Here is a 26,979-nt window from a genome sequence, read left to right on the forward strand (position 1 = left end):
ATGGACCTCTTTGCCTCCTTCTTCTGCCAAATGTTTTGGTGTAGCCAGACGGGGACAGTGACAGAGCCACTCCTTCTGCTTAGATTTAATTCTCCTCTCAGTGCACCGTGACTTTGAGTCTGTGACTTTCAGTCTGTGTAGTAAAGAATGAACTGAAAGAGAGGCTTTGCCCTTGGCTCCTTGGAGGTGATGTCCGTGCCCTTGGAATGACCTGTCTGGTAAGACTGTGTTTGTTTGCCTGGGGGCCTTTGGCCACATGGGTCAGTCCAACAATGTGATTTATGATGTGGGTTTGGACCAGATGGCATCAACTTGACCTCTGAAGGGTCTGGAGATGAAATAAAGGTCAGCCATACAAGTGGCCACTGTGTCATATCTATGTCTATATAATGGAGCCCCCAAATCCTCTGCGTGGCATGGCGTGGGTGAACTTCCCTGGTGATATTCCCCCGATGACACTCAGTGCATGTTGTCCTTGCTGGAGGAGGTGGTGCTGCCCCCCAGTCCATTGGAAGGGACACCTAGAAATTCCGCATGGGGTACCCTCCTGCTCTCTGCCCCGTGTGTTTCTTCCCTGGGTTGATTTTAGTTTGTACCTTTGTCACTATAAGAAGCTGTCGTCGAGAAGCAAGCCGCTTTCGGTAAATTCTGTGAGTGCTTCTAGAAATTTTTTTTCAAAGCTGAGGGTGGCCCTGGGGGGTCCCTTGAACTTTGCAGCGTCCATATATTTGTGCAGATTGCTCTCTGGAGATCAAGGAGGTCTATTTTCAGGTTCCCACCTCCCACACCCTTCCCTGACCTTGCAGTGTCCTTTGCCACTGTTATCAGTCCTTTTTATGTCACCTTGCTCCTGGACTCCGATGACCTTGCAGCTGCTGGCCTCCCTTCTGCCTCCAGACTTGTCTCTTTAACTTCTCTTCCTGGCGTGTGCTTCTGATCTTTGCCCGCCTCAAAACTGACCACACTGAGCCCGATGCAGAGCCCTGTCACTGCCAATCCCTAGCTTGGTCCCCTACTGTGTTCTTGTGCCTTAGTAGTCCTGACCTGGATGAATTATTGAAGCCCAGGTAAACCGAGCACACGCACCCTTGACCTGTGGGCTTTGCTGGCTGCACACTGTGCAAACATTTCCTCCCAGCCTGTGGCTTGCTCCCATCCCTGCCTGGGTCTTCTTCTCTCAAATCCAGGCTCACAGGAGCTGCACCTGCCTCTCTAGGAGGGGGATGCTCACTGACCTCTGCAGCTCTGAAGCCCAGATACATAGGAGTAATCATCTCTATTGTCATTCCACTCCCATCCTGAAACCAGTACTGGCATCCTGGACTATTCCCTTTAACGCCCTTTTCTAAGTTCATTCACTTATAAAAACATATAGTCAGGGCTGGGGCTGGGGCTCAGTGGTAGAGCGCTTGCCTAGCACATGAGAGGCACTGGGTTCGATTCTCAGCACCACATATAAATAAATAAATAAAGGCATTGTGTCCATCTGTAACTAAGAATATTTAAAACAAAGAAAGAAAGAAAGAAATGTCACTGTCATAAAAGAAGGAAAGACTGAGATTGGAGAAGATTAAGGAGACTTGATAATGACAACGTGGGCAGTTGGATTGGATCTTGGAACAGAACAGACATTAATTAGTACATGGTGAAATCCAAATGTTTAGTTAATAAAATTGTACCAATGTGAATTACTTGGCTTCAATAATTGTACCATGGTTTTGGAAAATGTTAACACTAGAAGAAGCTGGCTGAGGGGTACATAGAAACTCGGTAGTGTCTTGTCTATTTCAAAATAAAAAGGTTTTAAAAGTGGGCAAAGGATTTGAATAAGCTCTTTACCAGAGAGAAGAGCAGATGTCCAAAAAACCAGCAGGCACAGCATGAGGTCCTGGGTTTAATCTCGGGCACCCAGAGCAAAACAAAACATCAAACCCACATCCTACAGGAGAAGGTAAGGGCCAGAAAACAGGTGCAAAGGGGCCATGCTTCTCCAGATGTCTGGGGGATTAAACACAAATAGGACCCTACTTGTGAACAATTATAGATCTGTGTTATATGAATAAATAAGAAAAAAGGGTAGAATTTGATCAATATTTGCCATCTTGTAGCAAGGTCCATGATAAACTGCGAAGTGAAAAAGAAGCAAGTTTATTAGTTTAAGTTAGCAAACTTAAACACCAAGAGACCCACTGCACATTCAGTAGGATGGCTAAATGACAAAGACTGACCACAGAAAGTGTCACAGGAAGAGAGGCAACTGGAACTGTCACGTGCTGGAAGCAGAGATGTAAAACGGTGCGAGAGCATTTTGGAAAACAACTTGGCAGTTGCTTAAAAAGCTACATATGCATCTACTATACAACCCAGACATTATAATTTCAGGTATTTACTCAAAAGGAATGAAATCATGTGTTCCTAGAAAGACTACTTCGTGACTATTCAGAGCAGGTTTTTCAGGTAACTGTTAAAAACTGGGAACAGACAGGCCCATGCCTGTAATCCCAGAAGCTTGGGAGGCTGAGGTAGGAAGATTGCAAGTTCAAGGCCAGCTTCAGCAATTTAGCGAGACCTTGTCTCGAAATAAAAAAATAAAAAGAGCTGGAGATGTGGCACAGTGTTTGAGTGCCCCCCAGGGTTCAATTCCCAGTACCAAAACAAAAACAAAAAAGTGGGAAACAAGCCAACAGGTCCTCATAGGTTAATAAATAAATTGTAGAATTTTCCTATGCTAGAATATTACTCAGCAAGGAAAAAAAATAAGGTAATGGCTACACATGACTGCACAGATGAATTTCAAAAGAATTACCCTGGGACTAGGGATATAGCTCAGTGGTAGAGCACTTGCCCAATATATGTGAGGCTCTGGGTTTGATTTCCAGGGGGGAAAATCCTTAGTAAAAAAAAAGAGAAAAAAGAACACATCATGTATGATTCTACCGTCAAGGGTATAGTTCAGTGCTAGAGTGCTTACTTAGCGTGCACCAGAACCTGAGTCCAAGCCCCTAGCTAAACAGTAAAGAAAAAGAAAAACACAATTCTGGAAAATGCAAACTAATCACAGTGGCAGAAAGAAGATGGGTAGTTGTCTGGGCACAGAGGTTTGGGAGAGGGAGGGATGAATTACAGAAGAGCAAGAGGAAACCTTTGCTGGTGACTAACACGTTTGTCATCTTGATTGTGATGATAGTTTCGTGTGTGTGTGCGCGTGTGTGTATACGTACCATATGTGTTAAAACTCATCCAACTGTATGCTTTGGATAAGTGCAGCGTAATGTCTATCAATCACACCTCATTAAAGCTTGTTCAAATGTACACTGGCTCCAGGAAATATAGAAATAGTGCGATCAGCTTACATATCCTCATTTAGCCAAATGCTGAACAAACCAGGCATGGAACAGGACACATTTCACCTGTTATTAAAGGGGAGTGATAAGATTTATGGGCTTCCCAGAGATTAGGAATTCATGTCCCCAAACAGGGCATCCCTGGAAGGCATGAGACAAATAGCTCCTACATTGCTGGAATTGAAAGTAGGAGCTGAGTGCAGCCAGCAGAGACCTGCAGTGGGTTGGTCCCCTGGGGAGGGTTTCTCTCCATCCTTGGCAAGTGGGAGATCCTTGCTTTGAACTTGCTGAGTTTCAAGGAGGAGGTAGCTGGCTTGAGTTTTCCCTACAGGGTGCCTCCAAACCACAAATTCCTGGTTCCAGCTCTGGTTTATTCTAATAAGAATGAGGCTGATCCCTTAATCCCTGTTTAAAGGGCCAGTGTTTATTGATGCCATAAAATCTGGGCAAAGAGTCATAAATCATTCTTTATCTGGGTCTGGAGCATGAGCAGAGCTCAGAATGGGTACCTGGAGTTATGAGGGATCGCATCTGTTTTCTCTGTTGTTCTTCCTTCAAAACACTCCCCTGTGTGGGGGACCTCTGTTTGCCCTGCAGGCCCAGCCTCCACTCTGCTCCTTGTGAAGGTGTGGGGGTAATGCCAGCTGCAACACCCTTGCCCTTGATTTCCAGTTACCGGTGGCCATTGGGAGGCACTAGCAGGAAATCAGAGGACAGAGTGGGGGTTCATCCCAAACCAAGCAGGCCAGACAACTGTCCCCAGTGACTGGCTTTCTACCCAAGGGAGGTGCTACTCTGCCTTGACAAGAGCCCCCAGCTGGTCCTAGGACAGCTCCCTCCTCTCCCTGTCCCTTTTGGGGTACAGACGTCCTTCTCTTCTGTCCCAATATTCCTCAGGGATTTACTTTCCCCCGTGGATTCCCTAAGCCCAGGTAACCTTTCCACAGTGCTCCTTAACTCATTAGCCCTTGAGTGTGAAATCCTCTCCCGCTACAACTCTAAAGGACCCAACTTCACAGCCCCTGAACACCACATGCAGGTATTATCTTCCAATAGGGTGCAATTTATAGACACATGTCCTCGGGGTCCCCTGGTACTGCCTTTCCCTCCTGCTCCTGGTTTGGGAACTTGTATTCCTCCAATTCTTCTTCTTGGGTCCCTCTGTTTCCATCCATCCACCAGCACATCGACCTTCACTAGGAGGACATTGCTCTAAAATCAGTTTTCTCTTCTGAAACCAGCCATGGGGTTTCTCTTCCCCCAGTTAATGACACCCATCTTTTTCTAGACTCCAAAGCTGGAACACGAGGTGACACAACCTCTCTCCAGAGAAACCCAAGGGGAGGTTACTCCCAACGCTCCCTCCCCCAGCGATTTACATAAAGGTGAAGACAGCCTCCCTGCTTGCCCCGAGGCAGCCCGGAGGGAACCACCTTCACGTCTACTAGCCGGCCTCCCTTCCCCCATCCCCTACGCCCAAGCCTCAGTCACCTAACTTCCCCAGGGAACGAACTTTCTCTTCTGATCTAGGCCCTCTACTGTCTCGCCTGCTGCTGGCGTTTGCCTCTTGATTCCGTTTTCTGTCCCGCAGCTGTAATCCAGTCCCTACAAGGCGTGCACCTCAAAGCACACATCTGAGCAAAAGAATTCAGCGGCTCCCTATTTGCTGCAAATGCCCATCCCCTTCTTCCCTTGTTTATTGAATGCTACCTTCCTGCGGGTTGGTATGTGTGTCTGGTACCAGGGATCAAACCCTGAAGATCGAATGCAGGGTTTCGTGCATGCTACGCAAGAGCTCTACCACTCGGTCACACAGCCCCTGGAATGTGGATTTTATCAAAAACTCTTAATTAAAAAAAATATTGTCCAGCGTGCGCGAGGCCCTGGGTTTAATCCCCAGCACCATTAAGCTCGTAGGTAAGGTAAGCACATAATACGCTTGCACCATCAAATTGCATATTGTTTAGTACTTCAAGGCGTCAAGCATTCTTCTGGGCTTCAAAGATTTTATTTTATTTTTGGTAACACCCAAACTGGCACCGGGGGTGGGGGGACCTGTAACTCTGCTCCGTCTCTCCGCCGAGGAGAACTCTAGCCGACGTCGGCACAGGACGCGTGGGGTGGCCCTCAATCGCGTGGGCACAGAGTCTACAGGGGCTTCTACCAACAAGCAAGCCCCGGCCGGATCCAGAAGATGCGGGTCCGGGAAGAAGTCCCGGAGGTTCCCGTGGATCCAGCCCAGCGTCCCAGGGCGCGGCTCTACGGTCACTGCAGGACGGGTAGAGCGGGGGTCCTGCAGGGTCAGGATGCGGGAGAGAGCAAAGGCGGAGCGCGGCGGGGCACCGGCGGCCGGATGCAGCGGCCGCCGGCGCGAGTCCAGCCAGCGCGGGGTAGCGCTTCCCGGCGGTGCAGCCGTCCTTCCCGCGCTCCCGTCCCGGGCCGGAAGGGAGTAAACAAGTCTTGCCCAGGCCGGCCGGGACGCCCTGGGGAGGCCAGACTCCCCGGCGGCTACCCCGCCCACCACCGCGGGACTCCGGGGCAGCCCGGCGGGAGCGGGAGCCGCGGCGGCCTCGGAGCGCAGCGCGCCCGGGGAGCCGCTCGGCCGGCGGGGGAGGGGAGGCGCGCGCCGGGTGTGGAGGCGGGGCGAGCCCGGGCAGGTTAGGCCAGCCCGCCCAGGCCCCGCCCCGCGGCGGGACCTCGGTGACGGACGGGATTTCGGGCCAATCAAGGCGCGCCTGCGGCCCCGAGGGGCCAGCCGGGCAGCGCAAGTCGAGCGACTCCGGAGGCGGGGGCGGGCGGGGAAGCCTCTCTGGAGGGGGCGGGGCTTCGGGGAGACGGACGGCGCTCCCAGCCAGTGGGAGGCGGGAGCCGTCCCGTTAGCGCCGGATCCCCGCGGGTTGGGAGGGGCGGGCGGCGCCGCGGGGATCCCGGGGCGGCCGAGGGCCCCTGACTCGGCTCCGCGCGGCAACATGGATCGGATGGCCAGCTCCATGAAGCAGGTGCCCAACCCGCTGCCCAAGGTGCTGAGCCGGCGCGGTGTGGGCGCGGGGCTGGAGGCGGCGGAGCGCGAGAGCTTCGAGCGGACTCAGGTGAGGACGGGGGACTCCGGGCATCTCTGGGACACCCCGAGAGACGCAGTGTCCGGGAGGGGCTCTGAAGGGAGCGGGGGTCCTGCAGGCCGGGTAGAGGATCGGGCAGGGCGCCCGGGAGAGGGCGCATGCTGCGCGCAGACCTGGGCGGTCCCCGGAGGTCGGACCGGGCATCCCTGCTGGCCTGGGCAGCGGGAGGGAGGCGCGGGGCGGGCTCCGAGGAGCCGCGGGATCCGTGCGGCCGCGGGGAGCTGGACCCGGCGGGCGCCGCTCAGGGGCCACGGGGAGGCTCCAAAAAGGATCGATGGAGAGCCCTTAGGCAGGGGCAGCGCACTGGGGCCACTTGGGTTCGCGAGTGTGGGGGCGCTGGCCGGGGTGGGGAGGTGGGGGCCTTTCCTCCCCTCCTTCTATCGCGTCCTAGATGCGCTGGCTTCCCCCGCCCCTCAGACCCCTTCTTGGAGCCCCTGCTTGGCTCCTGCCGGCCGCAGCTGTCGGCCTCCCGGGCCGGGCCGAAGGGGTCTGAGCAGTGGGAAGGAATGTAGGAAATGCGACGTGTGGCCGAGCCTGGCGACTGACCGGGGGCTGGGGCAGGCATGCCGGGCGGGCGCCTGGCGCTTAGCTGCTGGTCAGGGTGCGCTGCCTCACGGTGCCCGGATTCCTGACTTGGGATTGTGGGTCCCTCCCCCACCCCCTGCAAGATGTGCCTGACAGATCGCCCTATTTGTCTGTCCTGACCAGGGCTGGGCGCCAAAATTCCTCAGTGTCAACAAAAAGCCACAACCCATTTTTAATGTGCGATGTATTGATGGGACTGAATACAGCTCACACGTTCATGGTGTCCATCCGTCCCTACGTGTGCATGTAAACCCATTTCAAAGAGTACAACCCCTTTCTGAATTACAGTGTCAAAGTTGTACGGGCAGATTTCTTCTCCTTTTGCTCACAGAGAGGAAATCTTTGAAGATCCTCTTGGTCTCCCACTGCCAAAGGCTGGTTCCCCCGTCGTGTTCTGCAAGTAGAAAAGATATCGAGGGCCTGCCTGAGTGTTCTATAAATGGAATCTTCCAAAGAATAAAGCTTTTTACCCCAGGGACTTCATCCTCCTCTTAATTCCTGAAACCTCTGGCCCCACCCACGGAAGCCTGGAGAGTGTGCAATAGGGTCATCCTCACCCAAGAGGGAGGGAGAGAGAGTCATCCACTCTGCCTCCCAGGGTCCACCTGGGTTTGGGGCTTATTCTCTGACTTTGGGAATTGGACTCTTGTGAAAAGGGAAGTTTTCTGTTGACCTTGGGCATTGCTGCCCTGACTGGCTACCTGGTCATGTGAGGCTTCTTCCTCCTTAAAACAGGGTGCATATATTCTTTTTTATTTTTATTTTTTTGGGTACTGGAAATTGAACCCAGGGTTCTTTACCACTGAATTACATCCCCAGATCTTTTTATTTTTTATTTTGAGACAGGGTCTTGCTAAGTTGCTGAGGTTGGTTCCCAAACGGATCATCCTCCTGCCTCAGCCTCCTGAGTATCTGGGATTATAGGCACCTGCCACCATGACTGGCTTTTCTTTCTTTTTTTTGAAAGGGGAAAAGAAACAGATGTTATTTTATAACAGCCCATTCTTTCTAAAGTCTTAGATAAGTCAAAATTGGAGCAATAGAGAAATGATACATAAGAGTTTGACTCATTATAGTGATAGAAATTAGGTTTGTGAAATTTCCAGCCATGACTGGCATGTCCCCTAGCTATCCAGGGACAGCCCAACAAGGAGAGTGTAGGTCAGTGTTTCCTGGTATTTTATATTCTGTGGTACACTTGTAATTGGCCAGATTGGCTGTGCATGCACATGCATGTGTGTGTGTGTGTGTGTGTAGGAGGTATAGACTGTAGCAAAAAGAGTTTTCTGTTGTCAGCTCTTTAGGGGAATAGGAGAGTAATGCAAAAATCAAAACAAAACAAAAACAAACCACACACAACAGTTTTAAAACCTAGCATTAGTCAGTTTGCAAAATTTATTTATTTTTAATGGCTACCTATCAAATATATTAGAAGATACCAAAGTGAATTAGAAAAAAAAATTAATGAGCTAAGAGACCAAGAGAATCATTCAAGGTATAATAATAATTGTAACTAATTATTAGTTTGGGCACCATTCCAAATATAGTACTTTATGATATTACTTTCTTTAATCTGGGCAAGAACTGGTGAGGTGGGTATCAGCCACATTTTGCTCTGCGGAAATGGAAGCAAAGAGTGGTTAAGTGACTTGCCAGAGGTCACACAGCTGGAAGTAGTCCCAACCTCGAAGGGCTGCCTCTAAGCATGGGGCACATCATTGGCCTTGGCTAGAAGACATTGGGCATGTGTGATGTGGATGGGCTGTGACACCTCAGGCAAGTTGTCTAAACTTCCTAAGCCTCAGTATCCTTGTTGTAATTAATAATAATAATAATAATAATAATAATAATAATAATATTTACCTTATGGGCTTATGGTGGGGATTACATTAAATAACATGCAGAGGAGTTTGCAAAGTGGAGCATAATTCAGTGATTATTATAATCTGCCTGGGGAGATGAGGCACAAGAGAGGAAGCTGAGCTCACTGTGCCGGTTGTGATGGTCACTTCTGGGGAGGGACAGGTAGCTGGGCAGTAACTCCAGCACAGGGATGAAGAGCGGCCTGTGGCGGGAGAGGATGGTGCCCTCTGATATGTGACAGAGCGTGTCAGCAATGGGGAAGGCAGAAGAAGCAGCCGCAGGCAATGAGATCTGAGTGGTCGCAGAGGAGGTTCGTGGGCTGGGACCGATGTCGAGGTGGAGAGAGGACCCGGCCTCAGGACCCTGTACCATCATTGTGTCTCTGTGTGGCCTGTGGTAAACTCTGCCTCCCCTTGCAGGTCCCTGCATCCCAGGGCTTGAGGCTTTTGGAAAGTGGGTACTGGGCTGGGGGGGATGTCTGGTTAGCACCTGCAGGGCAGCCCTGGGCCCCGAGGCCTCAGGAACTCGTGGGTGTTTTTTCCTAATGGCCCCAAGTTCCCGCCTGGTCAGCCTCTCAGCGTTGTCCTCCGACTTCATATGGCCACTGTCCCTGCCAGCGTGGGGACCACTGGCCCTCCTGGTGACTTAGTGATTGCTGCAGCCCTATCTCTGGCCAGCTGTCCCCTCCGCACATCACAGTCTGGGGAGCACATTTCAGTTTAGAAAGCAAATTTTTAGCCATCACGGGGTGGTGGTGGTGGTGGCTGCATAATGGTTGGGTATGGTCATTGTCATTTTATAGAGGAGGATGTTGTGACTCAGGGCTTGGTGCCTTGCTCAGGTCATCCTATTGGTGGGTAAAAGGGTGGATCCAAGGCCAGGATTCGCGGGAGGCTCGAGTCACTGCCCTGTCCGCCACAGTGCCCTCCCGTGTGCTAGGAGGGCTCCTCTCTCAGCCAAACACCTGCCTGTGTGGACTGAGCCAGAAAGTGGTTGGCACATTCTTTCAGTGTTCATTTGGGAAGCACAGACCATAGTGGGGACCCAGAGACAGATAAGGCATAGAGACTCTCAGGGCAGCTGAGAGTCCATAGGGAGGTGGGCTGGCCATGGTGGGCACCTGTGTGGTCAGAGGACCCAAGGCCCTGAGGACTGAGTTTTGCTGCAGGGTGTTGGAACCAAGGCAGGACCCCAGGTCCACCCTGACCCTCATGGGCTCAGCCTGCCTGTTAGCCAGACCCTGCAGCCTGCTGCTGCACACAGGTGAGTGCTTGGCAGGAGGAGAGGCCAGGGCTGCAGGGACATAGGACCCGGTGAGAGTCGCAGCCTCTTTGGGTAGAGCTTACCACAGAGTGAAGGGTCTTGATGCATCTGTACCAGGAAACTAGGAGACCTGGAATCTAGAGAAGAGAGAGAAGCAAGTGTTTTGTGAAGTCCTGCTGGGTACGAGGAACATGATCCCTTATTCCATTTAGTAGCTCAGGTTCATATTCTCTGTGTCATTGTTATTTATCTTTAGTTCAGGTACAGAGAAGCTAAATGACTTGTCCAAGATCACACAGCAAGTGAACAGAGAAGCCAGTTGGGCACGATGGCATATATCTGTAGTCCTAGCTACTTGGGAGGCTAAGGCAGGAAGATTGCTCTAGCCCAGGACTTTGAGGCCAGCATGGGCAACATAATGAGACCCATTAAAAAAAGAAAAGAAAGAAAAAGAAATCACCTGATCAGTGGCAAAGTCTTCTTCTTCCTGTGCCAGTGGGGGTGTTTCTGCCAACCTGATCATGATCTGCAGTGGATGCCCAGCTTTAGATTCACCAGCTGTGAAGGTTTAGGCTTAGGTCTAGAGGAATCCATGGCACACCTTAGAAACATCTTGAAAGTTCTTCAAAACAAATACTATATTTCTGGTCCTGCCCTGCAGGGACTCTGTCACATAGGTCTGGGGCAATCGTTGGCCATTCTGAAAGTCCATGTAGTTCTCATATAGAGCTAGAAAAGGTGACCGGTGGCCCTGGAACCCTGGGGGCCCTGGGTGAGAAACCAAGATGGCCCCAGGCCTGCTTTAAAACCGTGACCTTAGGTCTGCTCTCTTCAGCACAAACACCCAGCGCCAAGCTCCCTGTGCCTCCCTGACCAGGTGTTTGGCACGCTCCGGCTCTCTGAGGCCTGGGCAGGCCCCTCCTTGCTGGGAGAGCTAAGCCTGAGTCCCGTTGCTGTTTGCTTTACCATCAGAGGTGGCTTCTTGTATTTAAGGCGCTGTTCTTCTCTGTCCCCTCCTGGTTCCATTGGTTGGGATTGAAGGAGGCTGTGAGCTTTCTTCGGGCCCCTGGCTTTGTCCACTCCTGGTTTCTAGTCACTGGTGGGAAGGACCGTGCCAGCAGTTCCTGCCCAGGTGCGAGTGGTCCAGGCCTCCTCGGGGGCTGAATTTTCCAATCTTTGCAGCAGATTGATGAGTTGCCTGTGTTCAGTCGTACCTGAAAGGCTGGGGCCAGACAGTTTGAAAGTTTGGACTCTGTGGTTTGTGTTTTGGATTTTGGAATTCTTGCTGTGCACAGTGAGCGGTCTTGGGGACAGGACCCCCATCTAAACACAAGTCCGTTATTCCATCTAACCTTGAACGCAGAGCGGGTGGGTGACTTTATGCCGCATTGTTGGTGCTGCTGTGTTGGACTGTCACCTGTGACACAAGGTCAGATTCTGGTGGTGCTCCTGTCGAAGTTCAGAAAGTTTTGGATCTTGAATTTTTGGCCTAGGGGTGTTCATCCTGTGCTTTCTTCCTCCTCTGTCCCCCTGCTGCTGGGGACCCCTGACAGGCTGTCCCCATCAGCTTCCCTTGGGCCTCCTCCACTCCTCTGTCCTCGCCTCTGACGGTGTCTGTTCTCACCTCTACGATGGTGCCAGCTCCCCACCTCTCCCTCCGGACTCCCTCACTCCAAACCGCTTCCCCAGATGTCTGCACCTGGCCCACCCGCCCTGCCCTTCTTCTCTCTGGTGTCAGTTCCCCTTCCCTCCGGTTGACTGGGACTTGGTCTGTCCCCTGCTCCTTTGCTCCCTGTCCTTCTCCAGGGACAGCTCCTGCAGCCTGGTCGCAGCCAGACCCTGTATTCAAGAGACTTGGGGCCTTAGCCACAGTGTGGTGCCCACGTGTGGCTCCCCTTGCACGGGCAGCTCTGGGTCTCCGTGTGCAGGGGGCCGCTGGTGGGAGGCAGGCCCCCCTTTCTGTCTGCCAGATGGAGAAGCTGGGGGTGGGGCGCACACCTGTGCTCCTGGCCCTCAGGAAGCTAAGGCAGGAGGATCGATAGAGCCCAGGGATTCAGGGTCCACCTGGCAACATAGTGAGACCTCATCTTGAAACAAAGAAGGGAAAAACCAAAACCAAACAAAACCCAAACCAAGGCGGGGTCACGAGCTGTCACAGGACTTCCGCTTTTCCTTTGCACGGTTTGAGATTCTCCCTGTCTCCTTTGGTGTCGCCAATGATGGCACTACCAAGTGACCGCCCTGTGCCCCGGAAGCCCGTGAGCTAGGCTGGGGCCATGCAGGAGACTGTCTGCCTCTGGCGTCTAGAAGAAGAAAAAGTGCCACTCCGCTAAGTGGGGCACCTCCTGAGTATCCCGAAACGTGGGTTTGCTGCCAGGGCTTCCGTCTGATGACGGCCCTGTCTGAGCTAGAAGGTCCTGCCAGGGAGGGAGATGGACTGGCCTCTTGTCCTGGGCCCCTGGATGTGGCTGATGATAGCAGGCGGTGGGGGTCCTCAGGCCAAGCATCCCTAAATCTGGTCTGAAGTGCTCCAAAATCCCAGACTTTTTAGGTACCAATAGGATGCTACGAGTGGAAAGTTCCACAGCATGAGACCTTTTTCATGCCCCAAATGATCAAAATTATGGTGCGAAGCTGCCTTCAGGCCACGTGTAGAGGCCTGCATGAAACATGACTGAATTTCGTGTTCAGCCAGAGTCCCATCCCCCACATAATTCATATGTACATGCAGCTCTTCCAAGTTACCTGCCCCCAGATTCACAAAAACTAAGCCACCTCCGCCCCCAGATTCAAAATCAGAGTCTGTCCTGGTCCTGAGCACTTAGGATCGGAGCTCCCAAGGCTGGGGTCCTAGTGCACCCCGGAGAGCGAGGCCGTCTGAGTGTGCTGCCGGGTTTCTGGTTGCAAAATGAGAGGTTGGGCAAGATTCCGAAGGTCTTTCCAGCTCTCACATGTTTTAGCTCATAAACTCCCCTGAGCTGGCTTCCACACTGTGACACGGACGTGTGTCTCCCCTGAGCTCCCATCGCTCCCTCAAGAGGAGCATCCAGCATGGGGAATGGATGACAGGGCTGTGGGACTCTCAGAAGCACCTTGGGAGGGGACGGGGACTGTGAGTGTGGCCCTGGAGAGCAGATGCTCTGTCCGGGTTGGGCAGGGGGCCTTCCTCGCCTGGCCTGCTTGTCAGGTGCTGCCGGGACCAAGTGGGCGCCCCTTACTGCAGCCCCAGGACCTGGTGTGGAGCGGCCTGGGCGTGGCGGGGCGCAGCCGTGTGCATGCAGCGAGCCAGTGGCCAGCCTGCTCCTGCATCAAGGAGCCTGGTGGCCTGGAGAGGGGCCCACTCCACCTCCCACAGGGTGGAGGCTGCTTCCTGTTTTCCTGCCTGGGCAGGCAGGGAGGAGCCCGTTCCCGGCCCTGGGCAGCCCTGTCTGACGTTGGTGAGGGCAGAGGGACCGGCTCTGAAGGTGGCCGTGGCTCAGACTGCAAACCAGAGAAGGGCATATTTCTTGGATTAGAAAGATTGCTACCGCAGCCTCTGTGGAGGCCTCCAGGAGACAGCCTGTCTGCACGGGCAGCAGCCAGTTTTGCTTCTGACTTAACAACCGCTACTCCTGTTTGTGGTCCGAGAGCATGTTTACACATAAGCTCTTTGAAGCCACAGACAACTGGGCAATCCACAATTGTGTCGGCTTTCAGATATGGACACTGAGGCTCAGAGAGGTTAAGTGACTTGCCTAAGTGCACTCAGGAAGGGGCAGAACTGAGGTTTAAACCTGTGGTGTCTGATCCCAGATGTTCTGCTTTTCCCTTTAAAGCGGAAGCCTGATCTGTGGCTGGTAACTCAGAAATGGTTTTGTTTCTAAGTCTTTTTCAATGGACTTACTTGGACATTTAAGATCCCTCCCAGAGGAAAATTTTTGTAACACATAAGCCCATCAAAGGATCTGTATTCACTTGGGCACAGGGGTACATGCCTGTAGTCCCAGCTACTCAGCAGGCTGATGCAGGACGATTTCTTGAGCCTAGAAGTTGATGATTAGCCTGGGCAATGTAGTGAGATCGTCTCAAAAAAGAAAAAAAAAAGGGCTATATAAAAACATAACACAACCTAATGAGGAAATAAATTATTTTTGCAGGAGATACTTCATGAAAGAGGACAGATGGCCAGGAGCATGCAAAAAGGTGTGCAGCTTCCTTAGTAATCAGGAAAGTGTGTATTGAGGTCATGGCGACATGCCCATCAGGATGGCTGAAACAAAAGTGGAGAAAAGCCCAAAAACCAATAAAACTATGAAAACCAGAGAGTATCAAGCATTTGCAAGGATGCAGAGCATGAGATTCCTCACGTCCTTGCTGATGGGGCCGGAAACAGGTGCCCGTGCTGAGGAGTAGAGCTAACATTGTCCTCAAATTGAAGAGACACACTCGATTCAGCAGGGACACTGCTACATACATACCTAATGGAAGTGTTGTCCATGCACCAGAAGATACTTAGAAGAATATTTGTAATCATTTATAATAGTCCTAACCTGGAAACAACCCCAAAGTCCATCCACAATAGATGGATACATAAATTGTGACATGACTGGTCATTGGAGTACTATGCACTCATGAAAATGAATAAACTCTGGTTGTATTCAACAGGATGGATGAACCTTAGAAACATGTTGAGTGAAGAAAAGGCAGACACAAAAGGATACCTTCTGTATGCTTCCCTGTAAGTCAGGTTAAAAAAAAACAGGCAAAACAAAGCCAGTATTCACAAGTGGTTGCTTAGATAGTAAGACTATAAAGAAAAAAGGAAGCCATTACTGTGAAAGTACATTAAATCATTCTTGAGTTCAGGACAGGTTAATGACGGGGGTAGGGTGAGGTGGGGGGTGGAGCATTTGGACCCAGTCTGCAGGCTATTAGCCTGGCAGGAGTTTGTGATAATTCACTGTACCTTTGTGTGTGTGTGTGTGTGTGTGTGTGTGTGTGTATGTGTATATATATTTTAGTGCTGGGGATTGAACCCAGGGCCTTCCTTGAGCATGGGAGGCAAGCACTCTACCAACTGAGCTACATCCCCAGTCCTTGTGCATATTATAATATTTATATTATACTTTCAAAAGTTAAGAACAGAAGAAGTGCCTGGCATACTCCTGTAATTCCAGTGACTTGGGAGGCTGAGGCAGGAGGATTACAGTACACATTCGAGGCCAGCCTCAGCAACTTAGCGAGGCCCTAGGCAGTGTAGCGAGACCTTGTCTCAGAATTAAAAAATAATACTACTAAGGGTTGGGGATGTGGCTCAGTGGTGAAGTGCCCCTGGGTCCAGTGCCTTATACAAAAAAAAAAAAAAAAAAGAGAGAGAGAAAGTGAGCGATAGATCACCGAGAGAGCTCCTCCCAGGGCGTCGGAGCCAGTGTCTAGGAACCTGCCTCTTATCTTCCCAAACCTCCTTTGAGGGCTCTTTCAGATACAGCCTCCTGTTGGCTGCGCGCCCGCCCTGGACGAGGAGCTTTGGTTTCTGTGCTCGGTGCTGCTGTGACTTGTAGCCGAGCCGAGACCTGTCATTAGCCCCCCTCAGCGTGTGGCCTTGGCTGCCCTCCTTCCTCCCTCCGTAGTGTGACGCCCCAGCACCTAGCAGAAGTGCCCCGCGGCCAGGACTGGGACATCTGTTCTGTCCAGGTGGAAAGTGCCCCGGGGAGGGCGAGGTCCCAAAGGTCCAGCTCCCGAGGCAAATGTTGGCGCCAGAAGGGCTGCAGGGAGCAGCCGGGAGCTGGGGTGTCGTCAGGAACAGGGGTTCTTTGGGGTCTCTGGATGGTGGTGTCCCTGGCCCCCCCACACTACAGGATTGTGGTTGACGTGGAGGCGGCTGTGTGTGACCTGCTGTGTGTGACCTGCTGTGTGTGAGCTGCTGTGCACCTCCCCCGCCTGCCGTCCTGGGAGCAGGGCCTTCTGTGTGGCTTTCCCTGGGCACGTCCCAGTGGGCGCCATGCTTTTCCTACTTCAGAACTAGGCACCCGGCTTGAGCTCCCTGAGCAGAGTGACAGGTGGCTCAGGGACTCCACCTCTGTGCTTTTGGCTCCTGTTGGGGGCTGGGGTGCAGCTCAGCAGGAGAGCGTGCGTGGTGTGTGCGGGGACCTGGCTGCCACCCTCAGCAGCCCCCACACATGTGCATGTGTCTTTGTCACCTTGGTACCACAGTGGGTCTTGAAGCTCACTATCCGGCCCTAAGCAACACTTGATAAGGGTCGTGGGACAAAGATAAAGTACTTTGCATAAAGCCCTCAGTGAGCACCAGCCACTTTGGGTACCAGGTCTGTGATCCCAACGAGCTAACCCTGATCTGAAAGTGCATGGCGGGTGCAGCCCCAGAAGCCCCTGCCTGAGCCCCGCTCTCCGCCAGGCTGGGGTGTCCTCAGGGGCTTCCCGACCCCTGCTGGGGAGGGACTTGGTGATTCCAGGACGAGCCTGCTGGGCAGTCTAGACCCATCACAGTTCCTGAGGACAGTGCCCAGTTCCTGAGGACAGTGCCCTGTCCCCTGAGCCTCTTGCCGCTGTACACCTGCTCCTCCCCCTCAGGCTCCGTTCTGGGGAGTCAGCTGATCCTTGGAGCTGACCTCCTCCCAGGCATCTTTTAACACCCACTTGCTCTCCCCTGAGGTGGGCTGGCTACTGAGTCCTGCTGTCTCGTCCTCCACACTCTTCCCAGGGCCTGCTGTGCCCCTGAGCTTGCCCAGCTCAGCTGTCCCCTCCCTCTATGGCTTCCCAGGTGATGCCTCTTCATCCACCTGCCAGCTCTTCTTCGCCCTGTAAGTCCTTCCTTAGGTCTACCTTCCCTTGGGAAACCCCCCCCCCCATGCCTACAGGCAGATTGACCTGATTACAGAATGAGTGTCCTACCTGTACTTGGGGCCAGAGTGTTTTGGGTGGTGGAATGTTTGCGTGTCCATAGGGACCTCTGGTACCACCCGAATCTGAACAGGAGATTCACTTCCGATTCCTATGCGCTCCACACACAGCCCTTAGGTAATTTTGTGGAATGTTTTACTGTCCCTGTATTCTATCTGTGGTGTCACATGGGTCAGGATAGAATCTCCCACTGTGGGGTCACTTCATGCTCAGCAAGTTTCAGATCCTGGAGCACTTTGGCTTTTGTAGCATTTCAGAGGAGGGCTGCCCAAGCTACTGTGACAGTGGCTTTGTGGTCTGTGTTTGTCCGGGTCTCTGTCCCACACAGGACTGTGGCCTTTGCAAACGTTTATTGAGTGAGCTCATCTTGCCCGGTAGGGGCCTGATTGCATCAGATCGTTGCTATAACAAAATGCGAGAGGCCCAGTGTCCACTCTAAGGCAGGTGCCTGGCCTTTAGGTGGGCACATTTGGCCTCCTCCATGTCCAGCTGGCACAGAATTCTCAGTGGCACTGTAGGGTGAAGGCAAGCGCCTGTCATGTGGAGAACTCAGCAGGAGGGGTCTTTTGAGGCCCCTTTTGTATGTGGGCTCGCTGCCCTCGGAACCAGTGGCCCTGGGCACTGCCCCTGGGTGTGTGCCACAGGGGGCTGGCAGGGGTCCCTCTGTGGCCTAGAAGTGTGGAATGGGGTGTTAAGTAGAATAGCATTCCACTTCTAGCATATCCACACCCCAGTACTGTGACCTGTGAGTGTTATGTCATGTGGCAGAAGGGACACTGGATGGAGTCAAGGAGAGAACCTTGGCTCACCCAGGTGGGCCCAGGCTCAATACAAGGGTCTTTGAAGGCAGCGCACTTGAGCACGACAGAAACTCTAAGCACGACAGAAACTCTAAGCACACGGGCTCTTTCAGATGGCAGAATATTTGCATGTACATGTGAGATTCTTTTGGAGTTGGGACCCAAGTCTAAACACGAATTTCATATGTTTCACATGCACCTTACTCGGATAGCCTGGAAATGATTCACCGCCATCGCTGCCTCTGAGATGCAGGACCCAGATGCAAGGACCAGAGAGTGGTGGGGGAGGCCGATGGCCGGGAGGCAGCCAGCAGACAGGGACCTCAGGCCAAGGGCTGCAGGGAACGATGCCCCTACGGCCGACTTGGGACGTGGGTTATTCCCGGGCGTCTCGTGAGGAAGACGGCTTTGCTGCCCCTTGACCTTTGCCCACTGAGACCCTGGTGGCCTGCACCCCAGGACCGTGGGACCGATGGCATTGTTTCCGGCTGCAGAGCTGGTTTCACACTGTTGTAACAGTGGCAGAAAAGGAATCCAGGGTGACAGGTGCCCCCGCGCTCCAGGTGAGAGGCTAAAGGATGCCATGCCTGGCCGCGCCCACGGGCCTCCCTCAGCCTGGAAGGGATCCTGCTGTTTCATCTGTGCGCGGTGGCCGCAGATCAGGACTGGCTTTCCATCCCTGGCACTGGTTCACAGACGTTTTAGCCTGGAAGGGCAGCTCAGCAGCCTGTTCAAGACATTTTTCCTCTTGGGCCAGGGAATTCTTTGGTGTAATTCCAAGTTTGAGGATCACAGATATAATCTACTTAACCTTAAAAAAAAATCTTTTTTTTGATCAAGTGCTGTGCTGTTGAAAAAGGCAGATGGGAAAACTCTAATGATGACAGCCATTTGGGGGGAGGAATGGGCTGGAAGGCAGGAAGCAGAGGTGGGGTGTGTGAGGGCTGTCCTCAGGCCTGGCCTCCTGGGTGGGGGTCTGGGGCTTCCCAGTATTCCTGGGATTAGCTGCAGGGCTGCAGGGTGCTCCCAGAGCACTGGATTAAGATTTAGGAAGCCTTGCTCCTCCATGCTGTATGTGGGTCAGCTTTCTGTTATTGTAACAAACACTGGAGATAGGAGCAATGTAAGAAGAGAAAAAGTTGATTTTGGCTCACAGAGGTTTCAGCCTCTGGTTGGTTGTCCCTGTTGCTTTGGGCCTGTGACTGTACAGTACATCATGGCGGGAGCACCTGGGAAGCAAAGCCACTCACCTGGTGGCCAGGAAGTGAAAAAGAGAAAGAGGAAGAGACTGGGGTCCCATAATCCCCCTTTGAGGGCTTATTCCCAGCGACATAAAGACCTCATCCTAGACCCCACCTCTTATAGTTTCCATCACCTTCCAGAAGCACCAATCTGAGGACAGGCCTTTAACACGTGGGCATCTGGGGAACCGCGCACATCCTAAGCCAGCTCTGCGCTCTCTGTCCCCCGTGGCCCTACCCTGTGTAGGTCTTCTGCCTGGGACCCGAGGCGTTGGATGAGATTGCCCCTAAGGCTCAGGGAGTTCTCGTGCTGGAGTAGCCATCTGTAGGAACATGGGCAGCACTAAGGGACCCTGCCCGTGTCCACTGCCTTTCCACAACTCCTGGCCCTTGTCACTCAGCTCTGCTCTCCTGGTTCCCAGCTCTGGACACTAGGTTCTGTTGGCTGAACCTCCTCCGTGAGCCCCTTCCTGCTTCCTGCCGGGTCACCTTGGCCACACAAACCTCAGTGGGCATTTTCTTTTCCCTTCCCTGGTTCCATCCCCAGGGCCTTGTGTGTGCCAGGCCAGCGCTGCACCCTGAGCTGTGTCCCTAGCCCCCTCCTTACATTTTAAAACCAAACCTGAGGGTGAGCTACGGCCAGCGCGTGGACAGTGGTTTGCTAGAGCCCCCCATTGCCTTCCACCAGCTCAGATTCATCGGCTCGCCTCCCCGAGCCCGGTGTTATCTGAGGTGTGGTCTCATTTCCTAAAGGAAATCGTGTGTCAGAAAAGGAAAACAACCCGCCCAGAGGTTGCACCTCACCTCAGAGCCTGGTCGGAAAGTCCCAGACTTGGATCGAGGCCCTGAGGGTGGCGCCTGAGCCTGGCTTTGGATCCAGATGGTGCCCCTGCTGCGGGTCCCAGGCGGACTGGCTGATGGATGGGATGGGCATGAGTGAGTTCAGCTCGGTTTAGGAGAGCTCCCCTGACTGCAGCACAGGGACCAGAATGTCCGTCTCCTGGGTGTTGACAGGATTAAATAGCACGGAGCAGGCAGAGCGCTGGGCTGGGTGCCTCCTCCAGGATGCTCAGAACCACCAGCCTATTGCTGCTCTTCCTCCAGTGCTCCTGGCTCCTACGTTTGGGGGTTAGAGTAGTCTTTGGCATGCAGTAGGTGCACAGATGTGGGCTGTGTGCACACATGGGTCTGGATTCCTGGTTTACTTGCTCCCTGGTTAGGCCTGAGTTAAAGGTCACGGAGACAGGTGTGCACTGGACGCCCCGAGTGTGCAGGTGCGCTGTGTCAGCTGGTGGCACCAGGACCCCGGGGGATTACCCGAGCTCCCAGGGCCCACGAGTGACCTCCTCATCCAGGGCCTTGGGAGACTGCATGCTGGGGGGGATCTGTGTGTTTCTGGATCAGTGGCCTCAGGAAGGGCCTCGTGGCTCAGAGGTGACGACTGGAAGGATGCAGAGTGCAGAGGAGTCACCGAGTCTGCTACGGGGGAGGCAGAAGCAAGGTGCAGGGGACGAGGACGTCGGCTCCAAGTCAGAAGTCTGGGGGTTGAGCCCCAGCTGTGTCTGTTCCTAATTGCAAGGTCTTGATTTTTTGTTTTATGTTTTATTTTCATGAACGTCAAACATGTATATAATCATACTCAGATAATCCTACAGGCTTGTTTTTTGAACCTAGAGGCACTTAACCACTGAGCCTCATCCCGGCCCTTTTTTCTATTTTATTTAGAGACAGGGTCTCACTGAGTTGCTTAGGGCTTCACTGAGTTGCTGAGACTGGCTTTGAACTCACGATCCTCCTGCCTCAGCCTCCAGAGCTGCTGGATTACAGGTGTGTGCCACTGTGCCCAGCTCAATCCAGAGATGATTTAACAGTGACATGATGGAGCGTCTGAGCTGTCTAGGGTGTCCTGTGACCTGGAGGACTTGGCCCTCTCTGACCCTTTCAGACTGCTTTTGGGAGCTTAGATAGAGACAGAACTGATCTGAGGGCATTAATCATGTTTCTGTGGGAAGAGAAAAAAAATTCCTCTAAATCCCTAGAGAGACAATAACTATACCATAGGGTTGAGGGTGAGGACAAGGTCATCCCTTTGTGCCCTGTCCCAGGAGCAGCCCAGAGCCTGAGAGTTTTGAAAATTAATTTCCATTTATTCTGAGTGCCATTTGAAGATATTTAGAATGGCTTTTGTTGTGGGAAAAATTGAAAATTAAAACCTAGTAATAAGAGTCTTAAAGGCCTGGAGGAGATTCCTGGCCATTGTTCTGCCTGGGCCTCAGGGTTGGGTCAGGACTGATCAGTGACTGCCTAGGGGTCCCTCTAGCTTCAGTGTCTTCATGTACAAACAGTATGGTGCACATTCCATCCTCCGAAATGCTGAAATACCCAAAGCCCTGAAAACCAAAAGTTCATTAGGAGCCAGACCTGTGGCTGTCTGGACCCTGCTTGGTCTTGATGGTGTCCCAATCTTAGTGTGCACGCACCACACTGCAAGGATATTACTCTCCTCCATTCAAGGGCCTTGCCCAGACCTCCAGGGTCTCACTTCTCAACACAGCCTGGTCCCCAGAATTTGAGATGGTGGTTTCTACTCCGTTGTATTTTGGAAGGAGTTGAATGAGGCCCCTTATGTATATAAGAGGAAACACTGCTGCAGGCACATAGTAGGTGCTTGATTAGCACTGGCCATTGTCCTGACTGCTCGTTGGGCTGGGGATGATCAGAGAGATGGACCCTCTGAGTCCAGCCATCCCTGTTCAATCAAGGCCACGAGGACTGAACTAGGAAGAGTGGAGGTGGGAGCTGAGCACGCAGGAGAAAGCCCCAAGGACAGAACCGAGTTCAAGTTCTGACCATGCCACTGCCACAGCCTTGGGCACAGCCTTAACCTGTTTGCCTTGGTTTTCCCATTGTATAATGGAGATAATACGTCTCAAAGGGTCATCCCCTCCATCCACCGAGACCCAAGATGGTGCTGTGTTAAAATGAATGGCCCCAGGTGTGATGGCCTCAGCCAAGTTCATGGCCTCTGTGGTTTTCTTGCCATAAGTGCAAAACCTCAGCTGTGTCATGAGAAAAAGTCAGACAAACCCACATTGAGGGGTGTTGCACAAAATACCTGACCACTGCCCTTCAGGGAAAGGGTCAAGGTCACGAAAGCACGGGAAGGGTGAAGGAACAGGCCGGAGGGGGCCAAGCAGCTGGGCTGCGTCCTGGAAGGGCAACGTGGGAACACGGGAACACGGCGAGATGCAGAGTCGCTCTGTAGCAGGGCTAATAGTGGGACACCACGATGGCTTTCTTAGTCTTGCGGCCTTGTCTGTGGTGACTAAGACCTGAGGTACCATGGAAGGGGGAGCTGGGTGAAGGGCATACGGGAACTCTGTGCTATTTTTGCAGTTCTTCTGAAGATCTAAAATTATCTCGAACCCAAAAGAAAGGAAGGATGGAGAATTCCCTGCAGACCGTTAGGGGGGAGTCAGTGTGACTCCCTGGCCCCCAAGAGGCCTTTCATCTCTGGGGACACCAGAGAATCCCCACAGGTTGAGAGACCAGACAGGCACATTCTGGGGAGGGAGAGTCAGTTCCCCAGCTCTGACGGGGGCTGCCCCACCTGCCCTAGGTGAGACAGAAACGGAGGGACGGAGCTGGGGCTTTGCCTGCAGCCTGGCAGACACTCCCGTCACCTCCACCTGCCGCGGTGGGCTAGGAGGCTCTGCAGCCAGGTGATCTTAACCCAGCTCCATTTTCCTCCATCATCCTCTGGCGCCCCGTGGAGAGCCCCTCAGAGCCCCTCGTAGTCTGGGATGTTGTACTGACTTCTGGGCTCAGCGGGGGGGTGGGGGGGGTGGGGGGGGTGGAGCAAGGGTTCAGAGCCGCAGCCATTACTGGTTCCTCTTGTCCCTTCCCTCCTGGGGCCTCCCCATGCCTCCAGGAGAGGTGTCCTGGTTCCCCAGGGCACTCACTTTGTGCCCCTCCAAGGGCCCTTTCTGTGGTGGCCTCCCAGTCCCATGGTTGTGGGTCTGGTCCACCTTCTGACCTTGAACCCCTGTAGGACATCGGCCCCGAGGAGACAAATGTGCTGAGAGTGAATGAATGAATGAGTCGGCGATGGAGGAGAAACGTGAATGGGAGGGGGAGCCACTGATGGAAGACGTTCGTCAGCGAGTGGGTGAGCCAGGAGTGTGGGGGTGGCCGCCTGCCTCTGCCCAAGGATCGTTGGCTGATGGTTGGGTCTCCTTGTTCTCCAGGGTAACTTCGGAAACGCTCCCTTCCTCGCTCCCCCGCTGTCGTAGGTGCCAAACCCCCATTTAGGAAAAGCAGCTGGGTCTTTTCGGACGCTGTTTGGACCCCTTGGCTCTGGGGCCATTAGTCTATGGGCAGAGTCCTCCTGGCCTCCCTCCTGGTGCTGAGAACTTCTTGCCACAGGAAATCAGGCTCATTTTGAGGGCCAAACAGTGGCTAAATATAGCCTCCCAGCACAGATATTTAAAGAGCTCTGCTGTGATGTTATGTCTGAACAGGGAGAGGGAGAAAGGAACTTTTTTCTCTTTTTTCTATAAAGAAGAGAGTAGTTACACCAGGTTTTCTTGGGGCCCCTGCAGCAGGGTCACGGTTGGCATCAATGTTTCAATTATGGAAATGCCAGATGTTCATGGGGCCTGCCGCAGCAGCCTGGGCTTGGCATTTAGATCCCTGTGGCCAGGCGGGCCTTTCTGGGTAATCCCTTCTTGTCTCTATTTAGAAATACCTCCTGTGCTGGAGACTGATGCCGGGCAGCGTCCTCCCTGCCAAGCCCTGCAGACTGTGCCCCAGCCCCAGGGCTAGCAGGGACAGGTGGGGAGCCACCCTCAGAAAGCCCCCAGCCCAGGGGGTCATTGTCATTGGTGGAGAAGCAGCAGATGACAAGGGCTGAGGCCCTGGGGTCTTTCCTGAAGATGCAGAGGCTGGGGAACAGTTCATGTCTCGGAGAGGTCTGCACGGGGATCAGATCAGGCCTATCCCAACAGTATCCTCTGCTCCCTCCCCTGGGCTCTGTCTTGGGCTCATGGGGTGGCCACTGTAAAACCTCTGGGGTGATGATGTTTTTGTATCTCAAATGTCCCTTCTGTAAGTAGGATTCTCTCTCTCTCTCTTTGGTAGGAATTCTTCAGAACTTCCTTTGGGGCTGAACTTGTATCTCTTTGGGGAGAGAGAAACCAAGTATCTCTTTCTTAGAGAAGCTCAGGGTAGGAAGCTCTTAGCCTTTGGGTGTGACAGTATCAACATCTCACCCTCTTTTTCTTCCCTCTGTGATAATTAAGATTTTATAACTACGTTGTTTGTGATCTGTACAGAAACGTTATGAATAACTATGAATAACTAACCTAGTATTAAAAAGCCTAAGTGGTGTTAATTGAGATACTTTGCCAAAGAATCGCTTGAGTGATGTTCTAACTTAACATTTGGAGGAGTGCAAACCCTCAGAGGCCATCAGAACTCAGATGTTGAAAATGTTGCCAGCTTGTTAGTCTTTATGAGGAGTCAGCTGATAGTGCAGGATGTGCCCCATTGCATCCAAACATTAACTATTTTGGGGAAATTCCAGACCTTTCCTAGCAGGATATTGCCATGGATGTACAATTCTGATAGGAAGACAAGAGACCATGTAGAAGACACAGAGACTAAAAAACAGGAGGAGGAGGAAGAGTAAAATCATGTACTGGTTATTTAATTTCAGCAAAACTGGAAATTAGTGGGATATTTGATTTAGGGAGTTTTATTGGATAGAAATATAACAGTCCCCTAGAATTCCTTAGACCTAGCCAGGGGTGGTGGCACACACCTGTAATCCCAGCTACTTGGGAGGCTGAGGCAGGAGGATTGCAAGTTCAAGGTCAACCTGGGCAAGTTAATGAGACCCTAAAAAATAAAAAAAGGCTGGGGTTGAAGCTCGGTGATTCTGCAAAATGAATTCCACTGACTTAAAGGGCATTACCTGGGATGGGAATGTGGCTCAGGTGGTAGCGCGCTCGTCTGGCATGTGTGCGGCCCAGGTTCGATCCTCAGCACCACGTACCAACAAAGATGTTGTGTCCGCCGAGAACTAAAAAAATAAATATTAAAAATTCTCTCTCTCTCTCTCTCCTCTCTCACTCTCTCTTTAAAAAAAAAAAAAATAAAGGGCATTACCAGAAAAAAAGGGAAAAAAATATTTTCTAACATGATACATGACACAAATGACAGCATCCTAGCCAAACATTTTAAACTGCTCATCTGTCCTGTTTGTGTTGCCCACCTCTGCCAGCTCTGTTTAACATACTACTGGAAGTCCTGGCCAGAGCAGTTGGGCAAGAAAATAAATATAAGGCATCAGAATTGGAAAGGAAGAAGTAAAATTATCTCTGTTCACTAAAGATATGAACTTATGACATGATTCTAAAGATTCCACCAAAAAAAAAAAAAAAATATCCTGTTGGAACCAGTACACAAATTCAGCAAAGTTGCAAGATACAAAGTCAACATCTAAAAATCAGTTGCATTTCTATTTGAAATGAACAATTTGAGAAGGAAGTTAAGAAAATAATTATACTTCTAATAGCACCCCAAACTAGTAAACTACTTAAAAATTAAGTTAAACAAGAAGGTGAAAAGCTTGTACAGTGCTAATTACAAAGTAATTTTGAGGGCTGGGGATGTGGTTCAAGTGGTAGCGCGCCTACCTGGCATGTGTGAGGCACTGGGTTCAATCCTCAACACCACATAAAAAATAAAGATATTGTGTCCACCTAAAAACTAATATATATATATATATATTTTTTTTTTTTAGTTTTATTTTTTTTTTAATATTTCTTTTTTAGTTTTCGGCGGACACAACATCTTTTGTTTGTATGTGGTGCTGAGGATGGAACCCAGGCCGCACCCATGCCAGACAAGCGCGCTACCGCTTGAGCCACATCCCCAGCCCTTTTTTTTTTTTTAAGTAATTTTGAAAGAAATAAAGACATAAATAAGTGAAAACACATCTTACGTTCATGAGTTGGAAGGCTTGCCGTTATCAAGGTGTCATTACTAATCAAAGAGCTCTATACAATTAATGCAATTGCTGTCAAAATCTCAGAAATAGAAAAGCCCATCCTAAAATTCCTTTGAAATCCCAAGGGACCCTCAGTAGCTAGAACAATACTGGGGGAAAAAAAGAAAGGAAAAAAGGAAGGAAGGAAGGAAAGAAAGAAAAAAGAACAGAACAGAACAAAGCTGGGGACTCCCAATTTCAAAATTTTCTACAGAGCTGCAGTAATCAAAAAAAGCATGATACTGCCATACAGACAGACAGACAGACAGACAGAGCAAGAAAATAGAATAAAACAAACCCTTATATATGGGATCAAATGATTTTCAACGAAGTGCCAAGACCATTCAATGGGAAAAGCCCAAATTTGTCAACAAATAATTCTGGAAAAACTGGATATATGCAAAAGAATGAAGTTAGATTTATTTATTATGATTACTCGAAATCAATCCATAACCTCAACGTAGGACCTAAAAATATAAAACTCGGAAGAAAACAGGACAAAAGCTTCCTGACATTGGATTTGGCAGTGATTACTTGAAAATAACACCAAAGGTACAGGCAACAACAACAAATAAGAATGGACAAATTGGAGTTTTTGAAAACTAAAGATTTTGTGCATCAAAAGATGTGATCCACAGAGTCAAACACAACACAAAGAGGGAAAAAATATTTGTAACTCAAGAATCTGATACAGGATTTATATCCAGAATGCATAGCAAACTCTTAAAACTCAACAACGACCCTGTTCAAAATGAGTAAAGTTCTTCAGGAGATATTTCTCCAAGAAGATGTACTGATGGTCAGTAAGCGCAG

General features: G+C 51.6%; 1 protein-coding gene across 3 annotated transcripts in view; it reads left to right on the forward strand.

Moving 5' to 3' along the window:
• Positions 1 to 6,231: 6,231 nt before the first annotated feature.
• Hip1 (huntingtin interacting protein 1) overlaps positions 6,232 to 26,979 on the forward strand; it is a 132,368-nt gene continuing 111,620 nt past the window's right edge. For 2 of the 3 annotated variants that reach the window (XM_078023877.1, XM_078023880.1), the window contains exon 1: positions 6,233 to 6,433. In XM_078023877.1, the coding sequence (XP_077880003.1) occupies positions 6,314 to 6,433 (120 nt within the window). In that variant the 5' untranslated portion in view covers positions 6,233 to 6,313. Of the gene's footprint in view, positions 6,434 to 26,979 lie in introns of all 3 variants that reach the window. The other variant, XM_078023878.1, reaches the window with a different exon arrangement.

This window comes from Ictidomys tridecemlineatus, chromosome 10 (assembly GCF_052094955.1).
Source record: "Ictidomys tridecemlineatus isolate mIctTri1 chromosome 10, mIctTri1.hap1, whole genome shotgun sequence".
NCBI classification, from domain to species: domain Eukaryota; kingdom Metazoa; phylum Chordata; class Mammalia; order Rodentia; family Sciuridae; genus Ictidomys; species Ictidomys tridecemlineatus.